Source organism: Malaya genurostris, chromosome 3 (genome assembly GCF_030247185.1).
Source record: "Malaya genurostris strain Urasoe2022 chromosome 3, Malgen_1.1, whole genome shotgun sequence".
NCBI classification, from domain to species: Eukaryota; Metazoa; Arthropoda; class Insecta; order Diptera; family Culicidae; genus Malaya; species Malaya genurostris.
Window position 1 is genome coordinate 199,104,518 of NC_080572.1, and position 16,072 is coordinate 199,120,589.

Here is a 16,072-nt window from a genome sequence, read left to right on the forward strand (position 1 = left end):
TCTGTCCATCAAACACTAGTCTTCTCGCTTTCTACCTAGGAGGAGAGTGTATTTATAATCGCTTGTCACCTTCTTGTACTTGCTTATGTCAATTTCAACCAATCACGAGCTGGTCCGAAACTGGCTCTCGAAGTCGATTAACAATTGTCAGGTCCTGTTCTAGGGTAAGACGAAAATAGGTGCATTCACTTCGAGTTTTCGCGTGTCCGAAATGAAGAATATTGTTTCCAATTTTATCATAATTCGTTAATTGAAAGTCGAATAATCGGCAAAATATTAAAGGCGACTTTTCGTTTCGTTATGAACATAATACTGGAAAAATTCCAGAAGGCATTGATACTTACGTATCGGGATCGACATCGCCGTTCGGGGCCCGCGGTCTCCGGATTTTGATGTGCTTATTAAGGAACTTAAGCTTATCCAGCAGGGGCCACTCACTGCAGTTCACCCCATTCTTCATGATTCGTCGTTCGACGGTGAACCGACAGCGGAAGTACGTCATCCGTTTTTTGCACTGGTCGACGTTCATCTCGCACAGACGACCCAGTTCCCGCCAGGCCTTTTCCTTTTTCGATTGGAACTTGTAATGCGGATGGCTCTTGTCGTACAGCACCGGCATCCTGCGGTAGTATTCGCACAGTTTTTCATCTTTCTGAAAGATAAGAAAAACTCAACTTCAGTCACGTGTTGATTTGTTTAGGGTTCATTTAGGTAAAACAAAAACAAGCACCTCCAGCACGTCTATGTAGGAAAAATTTTCTCTCGGCAGTTTGACAAGTTCAGCAAAATTTGTTACAAAATGCTGTTTCATAAATGCAGCCGCCGGAAACTCCATGGTGTGCATTTGTACAAAAAGTTCAAGTGTCTAAACAGCCGAAATTATAACAAGTGGTGAAAAACGTGTCAATAAAACGTTCAAACAGACTAACACACCACACTGCACGCTACATGCCCTGGGAGGTGAACAGTTTAATACTAAAAATTAAACGCAAAAGTTGCTAGGTTTGGGGTACCATTCGTTAAAGGCGCGCGCATACACACAACAAAGTAAAGAAACGAAAAAGCAAACAAATGGAAATTATTTCTTGCTTGGTTTAATTAAATAAGAGAAGCCAGAAAGTAAAAAAAAAACATTAGCATTCGCGTTTGTAGGTTAGTTTGTATAAAGTAATGCTCGCGCGTTGTGTCGCGGGAATGAAAGACTATTTTTATAGCACTTTTAAACAATCGACGCGCGCGACGTCAACAATATTCAACAACCGCATGGGCACCGCCGGTACTGTTCTGGCGCGCGCGATAGGTTTTGACACAGGTAACAAACACACCCCACTGTAATCACCCAAATTGAAGGCACTTCAAACGCAAAAGTTCAACTAAGTTGTACACAATTTCACAAAGCTGTTCAACTTCCTTAGCTTCTAATCTAGATCTAGCATCGGAATCGAAAATAAGCGAACTAAATTGTACGCTTTCTCTCGAATCCCATTATAGCTCGAGGAGAGCCTGTAGTAGAGCTACATGTAAACATCTATAACAAACAACTAGATATGTGTGCGACTTCTCTATCTATTCTCTCATGTACCACGATTTTATTTTTCCGATCGATAATATTATTTCAGTTAGCAACTTCTCCTATATTTGTTCGACACTTTTCAAAGACTAGAAGTAGACTGAGAAGTTTATATTTCTCGGTCGCCCAACCCCACCCAATCTGGCCATACCGCGCTTCTTACTGCTGCGATTCCATCTGTAACCACTCCGAGTTCTGTATTCGTTTCATAGGTATAATATTATAATAATAAAAGAAACTCTGCACTCCTCTTCTACTACACTTTACCGCTTCTCGTCTGTGCGGTCTTTTGAATTTTATTGTTTGTTTAATCTTTTTTTCCTTCTTCTATTTCTGTTCGTTTGTTACTATACTTTGCTTGTACTTTTTTCAACCCTCGCTCGCTTGCTTGCATACTGCGTAGCCTGATAATGCCACAAATGGCTGACATGAGCACGTATGGGTATAAAATAAAATAAAAATAATGCAAAGATTTCAATTTATATCCCGCCTCACTGTGTTCGTACAAATAGATTTTCTACATATGTAGTGTACGGAGTTAGTTAACGAAACCGATGGTAGTTAGACACAGCATTTTGATGAAATTACATTTACAAACCGCCTGAATAATAAATCACAGTCCCTCTAGTTTGTAGCGAAGTAGGCCACTGCTACTAGCACCACTACCATGACTACTATTACTACTACTGGCGAGGAAATAAGCATGTAAATTGTATTTGATAATTTTCTCATAACCCGGCTTGCTTGTTATTTAATGACAATCCAAAAACTGTTATCTTTTCCAGTTTTACGACGGTCGTTTTTCTCGTATATCTATAATAATTATAGTGTAGGGAAAGGAACCCGCATCCCGTCATTTAGCACCTCCCTGAGTCTCTGGCTGTAGGAGCTTTTTCAGAGTTCTTCTGCTGGCGGTCGGTTATATCTCCAGCTAAAATCTCTGCATTACTTGTCCGGGGTTCGATGATCGTCGACTGCGACTGCGCAGAATTTTTATTAATTTATAAATTTATTTCTATTTTATTGCTATTATATTCAACGTTTTACATTATACTACTAGACAGCGTTCGCTGTGCTCGGAGGTTGTAATATGGAACGATCTGTACACGAGCAACTTTTAACGAGTGTGGAGAAAAATTTCTTCGTACTTTTTGTAATAGGAGAGCTGCTAGACCGCCATGTATCTATGCGTGCCGGCTAGGATGCTGGCGCAGATAAACCACAGGATGGTGAGAAGCGCGTGGGAAGCGAGGTCCTATTGATCTAAATTGATGAGATGGACAGACTAATTAGTATCGATTTATTTAAAGAAATTTCAACAGTGAAACTATTAATTTAATAAATCATTCATTTTTTTGTAACAGTCATACTGAACTCCCCCTCTCTGGTTATGAAAATTCATGGAATACAACAACTAACACTAGTACGTTTGGAATCTGTTAAACAAATGGCTTGCATATTTCACGCCACAAATGCTACACATAAACAAGTTGTGTAGGGGTTCAAGCTAACCTGCTACGCATTGATAAATTGAAGACAAATCGTAAGGTAACGAACGAGTAGGGTAACGGCTCCCTATTTCATCTCATTTGTAAGGGCGTTATCTCAAAAACCAGATTTAGCTACTAGAATTACTGTAATTATTTCATATTCCAGCCAAACTCCACATTGAGAACTGATTCACATTTCTTGTAAATTAAACTAATATTTAAAAAATCTGTTTCTGTCAAATCCACCTAATGGTGTCATGATGCCTTTCTCATATATAAATGGATGGATTTTCGCATAATAATTTTCGTTGATTCTTGAAAATGGTTTGTCCATCAACTAGTATAACCTACAGAGTGAAACAGTTCTCAAATCTGTAAGACCATTTCTTGAGCTTGGGCTTCAGCTTGAGCGACCACCCCTGGTTGCTACTCCGTTACTGATCGGGATTAGCTGAATTTGAACAGGGAATTTTAGATGATCCGACCTGGGACTGACAAATCATCTTTCAATGTACATCTTCAGGTAACCCCAGAAATCATTTATCAGTACCGGCACCGGCCAGGCCCGAACGTAGATAGTCTAATGTCGTTTTCGTTTTTAAATTGCACTACACTGGTGTAGCGAAAGCTGCACTGAAACCGTTCGTTTTTATCAATTGCACTACACCAGTGCTACACTTTTTCTGCACCGATACCACTGGTGTAGCACTCGTCAAAAGTTTGGTGTAGCTCTGTGCAATGGAATCGTTTATTGTAGTCAATGGTTACTGTTTATGTTTTCGTCATTTTTGTTCGTTTATTCATGCCTCAGTGTAGCACTGCACCGGTGTAGTGCAAATTAAAAACGAAAACGCCATAAGGAATGGGGAGGGATGTTAGTCCAACACTTGTTGTTACTAGAGGCCTTATATACTACAGCGCATTCCACAAGTGTCACGGGAGAAGGATTTTGGTTAGTATAAATTCCAGTAATGATAGTATTCCCGTGCGACCTAGTATGTTCCGGTTTCAAAATGCTCGGATGCACCACTAAACTCACTGACTTCCCGAATGAACGTTTTAACAATATCCGATACTGAAGTCCCGGAAAGTATTGATTCACATTTCTTATTTGCGGAAAGTTCGAAATACTATCATGTAACGAATAAAAACTTCCCTATTTTTTCTTCTTCTTCTGGAATTACTTACTACGAAATAAACGAGTGAATAGGATTTAGACAGTATAGTTGATTAATTCTACTGACATATTCTATAAATTATATTAAGGTCTTTTTAAGTCACTAAACAAAGGTCCAAAGATATCCAAGTTTCAAAGTTTTTTCAAAAACTTTTCAAATCTGGCAAACAACGAATTTATGCACATAAACATGACTTGAGAGAATTTCAGTTCAGTTAAACATGACTATTAACAGTCATCAACACGGTTCGGAATCTGTCAGCAGGTACTGAAATATTTTTTAGGGAAGTCATCGCTCAAATTATGTAGAGGGTAACATTGAAAAAGAATAATATTAAATCGATTCGAATACTTAGCTTTTATGCTCATAGTCAAGTCCATTCGAGCTCCGAGAGTCTTTCTTGTAGTAAAATCTCCCAAAAGAAAATAAAGTATTCTTCACTACACTAGCTAAACAAATTGAGAGACACGCATTGGAATAAACCGTTTAGCATATTTTTCAATTAATCTCAAATCTGTAGGACCATTTCTGAGAAAACGAAGTCAGTTCCACTATTGTATATACTTCCGAGGCCAGAATCCGGAAACCGGTATAATCAAAGTCGGTGTTAGATCCATTTTGGAATATATGACCACTATTTCCAGTGCTTCCGGGAACCAGGATAGCCGGAATCGGTTTGTTTTATTTGTCTACTGATAATGGCTACCGATTGGAATAGTTTCGAGGCCAGTTTAAAATTTTTGTTCACGTTATACAATTTTTAACACACTTTACCCAAGGAAGGAACCGGAAGTCGGATCCGGAGGTCAATTAAAAAAAATGATAGAATCCAACAGAAGGTTTTATAACCGAAAAATTTCCAAGTAATTATATACAAATTTACTGTTTGTTCAACTGCAAATCAAAAAACTTTCAATACTTATTGAAAGCTTGGGAATTGAAGTAGAAACAATTCATGGAATTTATTTTATCGCAGTAGCATATTCGCAATTCCAATGCGTTGAGGAACAAATAAATTTCTATAAGGGCGTTTTGCAAAAACTCGTAAGATATCTACATTTTTCTTACCTAAAGGTAAAGCATTTTGAATGGAAAAGCGAGCGAAACTACCGGAATGGGAAACTATTTCATAATTAACTCTCTGCTGGTTATTTTTCAGTTCTTTTTCCAATTAGCCCTACGTGTTTTCCTAGTGTGAAAAATCTTTTTTACAATTGACTTGGTTCTATTCAGGAATCAGAACTATTTGACTCAAGAAGCACGTTCCCTTAGTATTTTGGAGATTTTTGCCTTGTCGTGGCTCTCGTCATTTTCCTGATGGGAAGGGAAGGATAAAAGGAACATGAAAGGGAATTGTAGAGTGGGTGAGATGAGAAATTTTACAAAACCGACGCCATTCTGCGTTCCCAGAAGAATACATGATAATTCGCAATATGTAGGAGCAGAAGTACATTCGCCATTTCATAAGGGACGCCAATCAATCTGCTAAAACCTTTTAAGGTCAATACAGAAACGATTCATTCACTGCAGGAAGAGCGATGAAACCCTCTGACTAGAGCTCCTTACTACATTGGGTGAGAAACGATAGAATATCCTTCAATTTTATCTGCCCGTACACATATTTAACCATGTATGGATAACAAAAAACCTGAATACGTAGTTTCGTCAACGCGGGACAGGTACTTACTAGAATAACTGATGACTGACAATTTCCAGCAACCGAATATTCAACGGCGAAAAATCCAACTGCATCATTCATCTTAATGAACTTCACCTCGGAGCTCACCTCCTTCGTGGGGGAAGTAAAAAACAAAGTTCTTTGCTAGTCGTTGCCATCCAGGGTGAGACAGGTCTCGTCGTCCATGATTACGGCCACGTCGTGATTCGACAGGAAAATCGAGTTGAACATCGTCATTGCCTGCAGTTCCGGAACCAGTAGACACACTTCCGCTTCCTGACTTGTATGTTCATGTTCGCCAGGTACTTTTTCACTGTTTGGCCGGTTACACCGTCCTCCCGGCCAAATGCACGCAGCGATGTAGCCACTTTTTCCTTAGTCTTTCTCTTCAGCTTCCTTTGATGCTTCTTGTGGCTCAGGTTCGTCGGCCGTCCGGACTTTTTCCGATGCTCTGATTGTTGTCTAATTGTGCCAAGATGTTGTAGATGCCGGAACGGGCGTATCCGGCGTCCACAAAATACCGCACGATGTCTGTTTTCTACGCGGTGGGCTGCCGTTCTTTGAACGCGCGCACTTCTGAACGGAGTTGCTTCATTGTTTTGGGCATCTCAGTTAGAGTTCGACTGATAAAGCTGTCAAATTTTGTCTGCTGACTCATGGGTAACTATGATTGATACTGTATGAACAGTTTCGTCAGTGCTGGTGGAGGTGTAAAATCAGTAATTGTTGTCTATTTAAATTTAAAAATTATTTAAAAGTAAATACAATCGGTAATTTTTGTTCATTTTTTTAAATTCATACGTTACAATAAAGCGTACGAAATTTTGCATAAGGAAGCATTTGCCACGAAGAAACTGTTGTTAAAGAGGGTTTCGCGTTTGCTGATGGTGGAGCTGTTTCGTCTAAATAAACCGATATTTTTGCGTCGATATGTAAAAATGGACTGAATCTGGATCCATCACTAAACTTCGGAGTCAAAGTGGCCGGCCAGCCGAGTGGACTGTAGTTGCAAAGTTACATTAGCCAATTGATGCGTTTGAAGAACGAAATCGATGAGAAATGAGTAAGAAAAAAGTGCTCTTTCACTAAGACAATGTGCCATATTACAAGTGCTCGATACCACGGCGAAAAAGTATTATTATTATTATTATATCGTTTATTTATACCCGGTTTTAACCTAGTTACGGTCGTTCACCAGGTTTACGGAAAAAGTATGAATTGCACCATGTTCACCGGATATGGTCCCCAGCGACTACTATCTGTTTTCAGACCTCAAAAATACTCGAAAACAAGGAGATTCTACACCAACCAGAGTGTCATCATCGTTATACATCGTTTTACAAGAAAGGTATTGAAATATTAGCGAAGCGTTGGACTGTTTGTGTTGCTTTTAACCCATTATGTGAATCCTACCGGTACTGTTTAAGACATTTCTCGAAGTATATTTATGGTCGGTGCACATAACCAGTTATATAACCAAATTAGGGGGTAGAAACCCTTTGCCCCTTAAACTTACCACAATCTGTACAACTAGCAAGCCGAAAACCATTCCGCCCGAGACGTCAGTTTTGATATTACACTTCGGTGTAATATCAGAGAAGTGTTTTGCAAATAGCATTAACTTTACGTCTGCCTATCTGTTTATGTTGAACCAACACACAGTGGTCCAAAACTGGAAAAAAGACGGTCAAAAGTCTGTACTGACTTTCACTGATTTTTAAGAGCTAACGTGTCTTCGAAGAAGTTTTACAAGATTATATAACGCTTCTTTTGAAAGTGGCACCTTAATTTTTGTTATAGGGGTTGTTTTGTTTCACGAAATTTTTTTTTCTATCTCGTTTTGAAGAAAAAAACATTTGAAGTATTTCTGCTGAAGATGTAAATAATGTAAAAAAATATTTTGAGATATATTAGCTTTATTTTAAAAACAGTTTTTTGGATTTATCTACGAAGAATCTACCTCTATTACCTAAGTATCTACTACAAATTTTTAGATAGTATTTAAATTAGTAACTTTTCCCAATAATTTTAACAACCCGATCAATCAATTAGGTAATCAATGTTACCTAATGAATCATTACAATATTTCACTTAGTCACATTGCATTCGATCAATCAGTATCAGTCACGCTATCGTCCGAGTTTTCTACCAGTCTGAACGCGCGTTTCTACCAGCTTTCGTCCGAGCGACGCGCGTAAACACGCATAAACAGCTCATGCATGCACGCGCAACTTAAGCAAATTGTTGCGATTTTTATTTTGTTTACTTTTTGACAATTAACAATATTAGAAAAAAGTGGAACTCGATGCAATTTAGGCCTTCCCAAAGTTAGTTTTAATTATTGAAAATCCGAAAAATTATCAAAAGTTCAAAACATATTTAAAAAATGGAAAATGTTTTCTAAACAAAATATGATAAAGTATTGTAAAAGTACAAACCTTTACGAAGAGATTCCATGTGTAAACGTGTAAATAAATTGAGTTATCGCGAAGCAACACGATTTTTAAGACGAGATGTTGATCGTGCGACGCTCACTTAGAGATGTGCGAAGCAGTTCATACCGGTGAGCAGCTCCAAACCGATCAGCTCACCAAAGGAAATTGATTCAATTTATCAGCTCATCAGCTCATTAAGATTGAACTGAAGGTTTGTTTCGAGCGCTGTTTTTTTGTGCCGTTTTTCTTACTCCGTTTTTCTTTCATATGCATGATCGAAATCATTGATGCACAAATAACAATGCTATGCGAACTAACTTGTCTGCGAATTATTATTATGTCATATTTAAGAATATCTGCAAAATGTACCTTAGCCTACTGAGTGAAAGGTAAGATTTCTTATTGACAATGGCTCATTCAATCTGTTAAAGAAGGATAGATACACATTTGGAAGAACGAACAAAAGCTCATGTACTCATTTCTTCTCATTTATAACTCGCTCTTCAAGAGCCGAAGATCCGTTCAGTTCGTAGCTTGTTTTCACATTACCAGCAGGGATGCCAGGTCATTTTTTCAAAAATCTGTGACCATCCAAAAACTCTCGTTATTTCCTACCGCTATGTAATTTTTGGTGCTAAACTGTGATCAATTTTAAAAATCTATGATAGATTTCAGAATCTGTGCAAATCTGTGAGAATCTATGCCATTTTGGAAATCTGTGCAAAAGGTTGAAAATCTGTGAAACACAGATTAATCTATGAACCTGGCATCCCTGCTTACCAGTGCGGTGAATTGGTGAGCTGCGGTTCTTTTAAAAAGAACTGTGAGCTAACAGCTCACTTTAAAGATTCGATTCGCTGGAATAGCTCAGGAGCGAATTGCACATCTCTACGCTCACTGCAAAAGTGAGTTACAGAAATAGCAGACGCGTGACGCCCTCCGTTTCTTAACCATTCATGGTTTCAGCATGGCCATAGTGAAAATGAGTCACACGAATAGTACTCAAGATATTCTCATTGGAAAATAAATTTGATTAGGAATATAATTTCCTATAAGTATTGTAAAAGTTTGCTGCAATAAGTTGCATATTTCGCTTTGGCACAAGGTTTTCTAGGTAAAACAGGTAAAATGATGTATAACTTTTCCAGAAATGAATAAACCTATGCATTACCTTCTACAAAATTATGGAATTTTATATTTTCTACAATTATTCCAAACAAAGTATGGATAAAAAATAACTCGAAACAAGTTATGATTAGAAAACAAGTTTTAAGGGGGTTGCCATAATTTAAAAACTAACACAAACTTTGAAAAGGTCCTAAAAAAAGTTGGGCATATCTTTTCCTATACATTTTGTAAAAATCAGCTGCATAAAGTTGCATATTTCGTTTCGGTGCAAGGTTTTATCAAATGTAAAAGAGGTAAAATGTTGTATAACTTTGCCAGGAAAGAACAAACCTATGCACTACCTTCAATAAAAATATGGGATTTTTTATTTTCTACAATTCTTCCAAACAAAGTATGCATAACACAATAACTCGAAACAAGTTATGAATAAAAAACTGATTTTAAGGGGGTTGCCATAAAAACGCTTTGTATATCCGAAACGGTGCGACCTAGATTTTTGGTATATTCGACAAAGTAAATTATTTTCAATAGTTCCAAAACATTGCAGAAAAAAAAATTCTATCTCTTCAGAAAAAAAAGTTATGGTTATATTTTTTGTCAAAGTAGGCCATGAACAATTAGAGATACAATCAAATTACGCGGTATATATTTGTAAATAATTTCTTAAAAGCAACTATATGCATTAAAAGAACGGTTTGGCACCTACTGATTTATGTAAAAGCAAAGCCTTGGTATTACGTTTCTGTAGTGGAATTTGACCTTCTGTTTCAACAGACTTCGCAGCCGATTCAGAGTGTACAGAACCATTGCATGGCTGGTGCTACGATAATTTTTTTAATAACTATTTATTGGAACATGAGTTAAAATTAAATTATTAAGATTTAAATTGGGTGTTCAGCCACAAGTGGTGACTTTTCAGCCCTATTATATATATATATATATATATATATATATATATATATATATATATATATATATATATATATATATATATATATATATATATATATATATATATATATATATATATATATATATATATATATATATATATGATTTGGTTATTACCATGAGAACATCATTTGCTTCCGCAATTCTGAGATTTTTGTGTAGGAAAAATTCTAAACCTACTTGTATTGTGCAATAGGGAAAAGGAACTTATATACTAACTTACTAACTAATACAGAGAGCGAATCGATTCAATTGAAGATTGCATCGATTTTTGTCGGAATTTGCTTATAATATTATGTGACATTACATCTAATGGTTCTATATTTGTGAGTCTGTGTAACTCATTTGTACTAAACCAGGGAAGACGCTTCAAAATCATTTTCAGAATTTTATTCTGAATCCTTTGAAGCGTTTTCTTCCTGATGAACAAAACAACTTGACCAAATTGGTACTGCATACAGAGCTGCTAAATGTGACCATCAAGTAGCAACTTTGCACGACGCAGATTGGAAAGTTTATGTCACTGGACTGCTGCCAACCAGGCTCTACCAATCACTTGGTCATTGTACTATCGAGTATCTCATTTGACAGACACTTTGACCGTACCGATTACAGTTGACGATGATTTTAGTCAGTCTGTCAAGGTCATTTGACATGACTGACAATTTGCAACTCTGACTGCATAAAGCATGGCTGGTCTGAAAATTTGTTTATAAATTAACAATTTGTTTTTTAGGTGCAACGATCCTACTGACACTACGAATCCATCCAGGTCGGGGCTCGAACATACGACAACTGGTTTGTAAGACCAGTGCCCTATGCAATCCCTATACTGATTTATGTCTACGTTTTTATTGATTCGAACCACTGTTCTATTTTCAATTAATAGAACTGTATCTTTCAATTAACGCTTAGTTTTGCGATTGAATTATATTGAATCGTACAGAATTGTAAAGTAAATTTTTGTATACTTTATGTTTCGTCTTCGACTCGTCAGTACATAACAGTTTATGTTGAACTGTCATGTAAATTTTTGTGTTTAATTTCCTGTCCCCAAAAAGTGCATGTACATTCACAAAATATTTCTTTCTGTGTAAATAAAAATTGTCTGGTATCAACGAACTGAATCGAATGGATTTTTTCATAATCGATGTAATGATGATGACAGTTTGTTTTCAGAGTGAATGCACAGCCTTTCATGTGGAAAAGGTGGGACAATGAATCGAATTGTAATCGAAGCAATACACGGAAACCTAGAATACGATAAAATATTGTGCTCAAACATCTGAACCGAACTTTGAATCAATGTTGACGGTGTGTCTGGTGATTAATGACTTAAAAGATTAAATTATCTTCGAATCATTCCAAAGGGCTCTAACATATATAGCATATGTAATTCGAGTCCATGTCACACCAGTATCTGTTAACGTTTACAGACTTGCAGACTGCCACGGGTGAATGTGCGGCAAGGTGCCGGTATTATGTACTTCTAATTTGAATATGTGCTATTCATCACATCCAATTTCTAGTATAATAATAGAAAATGTACTGGATATGCACGGTTTCAAATGGAACACTTAAACGAAAGTTTATGATAAGACGTGTCGTTTCAGTCTCTCCTTTTAGTTCGCTTGCCAGCTATTATGGTCATATCTTCTATTGCTTTTCTTTTGTCGCTTTCACACGTTACTAGTAGAGACCATTCATTACCCTTACATAGCAGCTAGGAACTGCTGTGTGCGCTTCCAAAGTTTATATTATTATTGTTACGAACATAATAAAATCAATATTTACCATACGACTGAATTCCATTATTATTCGTGAGTACTTGTCCCAGTTCTGTTGTTCGCATTTAACGATCATCAACGCACTCAACTCTGGATGGCTTCGTTTCTTGCTTTTTGTGTCTTTTTTGCAGACTGTCTCACTCTTGCGGAGATTACATTGTTAGTTTTATAGAAAAAGCTGGCTAGGGCAATGTTTCTTGATAACATTTGATTAATTTTTCAAACACAACACATTTTAAAAACAGATTTTTTTTCTTGGTTACATTCCAAAGGTCATTCTCGAAATCAATCGTTCGATCACATTGAACATACGAAGCAGCACCGCCCCGGGCACAAGGTTAGCGCGCACAAGATCTCAACAATCTCTCGATGAATGGTTAGAGTCTTGTACAAGCGATTGCATATTTTTTTTTCCTTTTTTATTTGATGTAAGAAATAATTTACAATTCAACGGTGAGATGTTGGTTTCGTATGCGCAGACGTCGATTTTTACCGGTTGCGTTTTTATCATTCCCAAATTGGCGCTATTTTTCTGTACACAACGGCGGCTACCGGCGGCCAATAAGTGCCCGATAGCGTTGACGGGGCGGCGAATAAGTTTGCGCCGCTCATGGCACGCTAGACGGTTGGATTCAGTGACAGGGGGGCCGGCCGCACTATCAACAACAAACAGTTACCACCAACACTAGGCAGTGCATCCGAAAGGGCTACTAAGACCAGTGGAGATGTGATGAACCATTGAAGGCTGTGTCAAAAACGCGTCCGGATTCAACACTGGTATGAATGAAACTAATCACAATCGTGTATGACATGCAAAGACACACCATGACACGACGAACTGTACAAAATAGCAGCAATAAAGGCAACAACATGCGACCAGCGGTTTTCGCTCGGATATCTGTGTTACGACGATGTGAGCTTGTATTTCTGTTTTGATTATTTTTTTTCTGATCACTTGAGGAGCAGCATGAATTACAACATGAGACCTTTAATGTAGGCGATGAGTATTTCGACGCCCTGTGAAAACTTGGTGTCAGAAATTACAAAGTAATAATAGACATTTGAAGAAATAGTTAAATAGGGAGAAGTTTTCGTTTCGTTTACTAAGTGTACTCATTCGTTCAGATAGATTTATTACAACAAAACGCAAATCTAAATTATACTTATGATGCAATTACATAACATACTCTATTTTTGTATAACTTGCTAAAACTTTTGTGATACTTCATGAGAATGGAACATCTTATTGGACAAGTCAATGTACTTATTTTCGAATCTAAGTCGAAACACTACACTTTGTTTATGTAGATTTAGTAGTATGTACTGTAAAGTATACAAAATAAATTTGCCGTTATGTCATTAAAATCTTCAACCATTGAATACTTTCTAAAAATCGATTTATTGTTATTAATTTGTTTAGTATCTAACGAGGAAAATAAATTGGAAAAATTACGTGTGTAGTGTAAGGAAAACCGCGAAAATGTTACCGCAGAAACGGGACTCGAACTCGTAGTTAGCTCATATCCGGGGAAATCGTTTTGACTATTAAACTATCAAGCATGTGACACACGAAAAAAAACTAGTTCAAAACGGCTCTACGTCTTAACAAGACTGAAACAAATCATTTATTGTACTTGTTTTTATCACTCAACGAGAAAATATTATGGCCCTTATTACCGGTATCACTACACGGTGAAAACCAAGTGAAGTGACTGTGACCCTTATTATGGGTATCACTTCACGGTGGAAATCAAGTGAAGTGAATGTAGGTCCTTATTACAGAAGTCGCTTCAGAGACAAAAGTAATTACTTGAATGAACTTGATGTCATTATGAACATCACGCCACCAACATTTTGTCGAAAAAAATAGTTTTTTCTACCACAGTGATCACTTCACTATGCGTGATACCGGTAATAGGTAAAATCAAGTGAAGTGACATGTAAGTGAAGTGGAACTGCTCTATGCCGCTAGAGCTACTCTGGAATGTGAAAGACGAAGCCAGTTGTCAAATATAGGACCACTTTCTAGCACCCATAATAGCCATACATTTCGATAGTCCCACGACAAAAGGGCCCAACTGCAAATGAGAGTTTACTTTATCTTTTGATTATTACGAAGCCATTATTGCAAAATCTCTAAAGCTTCCAATATAAATCGAAAGCTTGTAGTTTTACCTTGAAAGTTTTGCGAAGAGTAAAGCGTCAAATATAAAATCTGTTCGGTAAATCGTGAAAAAAAGTAAACAAAGAGAAACTGTCATTTGCAGTTAGGATCTTTTGTCGTGGGACGGTCGATTTGTCCAGCACAATTCAAGCCGGCTGCGGAGCAGAGCTTAAAATTGTCACGCATTCTCAATGGAAGAAACCCATCCAACAACCTCATTTTCAATATTTTACTGTCTCATTCGAAAATGACCGACACCAGAACAAACGAAGAGAGACGAAGCATTTTCGTTTCTCATTGAAAAAATGTGAGAGTATAATTGCCAACGTAACTTTCACCTCTATGACAATTGAATTTTTTATCGTGACGTCACGAATGAACAAAAATTCATCCTTGACAGTTCAGCGGTACTGTTTACAAACAAGCTTAAGCAAAAATCGAAGAACACATTTTAAACAATCATCTTTACACTTGGCAACTAGTCACTTTTATTCAATAAATCTCAAAAACAAGCCGTATCCAATTGTGAGCAAATGTTTTATTACTCTATTTAGGCGATATGTACCGTAAATGCTCTTATCCAATTTGTCAACAGACAAACAAAAAATCTCTGTTTACAAACAGTACTGCTGAACTGTCAAAATGTGTTCATCCGATTGAGGTTAGCAGTGACGGTAAAAAACCTAATACGAAACCATACTAACGTCTGTAGAAAGCATCAGCAGAATTTCAATTCTCATTCTTTCATCGATGTATTGAAAATCTGTGACGCTTGGCTATAAAAAGTGACTAAAATATGACCAATCGAAGTAATTGGATTCGAAAGCTGTACAATACGATTCTTGCTGGAAATTTGAACTGCATAATCATGGACGACGAAACCTATGTGAAACTCGATTACAATTCCTTACCGGGACCACAATATTATACGGTGCGAGAAGGGCAAGTGTTAAACCAGTCCGAGTCGTCGATTGAAGTCGAAAAATTTGGTAAGAAAGCTATGCTCTGGCAAGCTATTTGTAGCTGCGGTAAGATTTCAAAACCCTTCATCACCACTGCTTCAATGAACAGCAAAATATACATCAAGGAATGTTTACAAAAACGACTTCTGCCCGTGATTCGAAGCCACAAGGACAATGTTGCAAATATTCTTCGTGTAACTAATTCATTCACGCATCCTTGCTGTGATTATACTGCCTTCGAATATGCCAGTCTCGAACAACGTTGAACTATTCACTGCTCGAAAGAGAGAAGGGTGCAAAAGGAATAAGCAATAATCGTAGAGAACCTGAATATACTAATCCATTCTTCGCTGCTGGTATACATCGTGCATGTTCGTTTTAAACATTCGTTTGTCATTCGTTCATTTATTTTATCCTTCGAATTGGTTCGAATAGCGTCACGGCGAAGATCTTTGGTTTCCATTCTTCGCGAAGCATTCTTCATCCAATAAATTCATAATATCTCGTTGGGTAGCAGTAATGGGAGAATGCTGGAATATGGATCATCACATACACATAAGACTATGGTAATAGTGCGGGGGGAAACATCTTAATTTGCATGTTTCAAAGACAGCACGAACGATCATCGCGAATTAGGTTTGGCGATGATCGCTGTATGAATATTCGTTCGATATTCGCGTTAAGTCATTCGGGGGTATGTCCAATGCGAATAACAACTGCAAGGAATAG

At 37.2% G+C, this 16,072-nt stretch overlaps 1 protein-coding gene across 5 annotated transcripts in view; it reads right to left on the minus strand.

The window, feature by feature from the left end:
- LOC131434511 (bromodomain-containing protein DDB_G0280777-like) overlaps positions 1-16,072 on the minus strand; it is a 67,103-nt gene that overhangs the window by 12,507 nt on the left and 38,524 nt on the right. The window contains exons 1-3 of one of the 5 annotated variants that reach the window (XM_058601264.1): positions 1,583-1,602; positions 731-865; positions 345-652 (exon numbers count right to left, since the gene is read on the minus strand). In XM_058601264.1, coding sequence (XP_058457247.1) covers positions 345-652; positions 731-844 — 422 coding nt within the window. In that variant the 5' untranslated portion in view covers positions 845-865; positions 1,583-1,602. Of the gene's footprint in view, positions 1-344; positions 653-730; positions 1,506-1,582; positions 1,603-16,072 lie in introns of those variants that run through there. The other 4 variants (XM_058601263.1, XM_058601262.1, XM_058601261.1 and 1 more) reach the window with 4 other exon arrangements.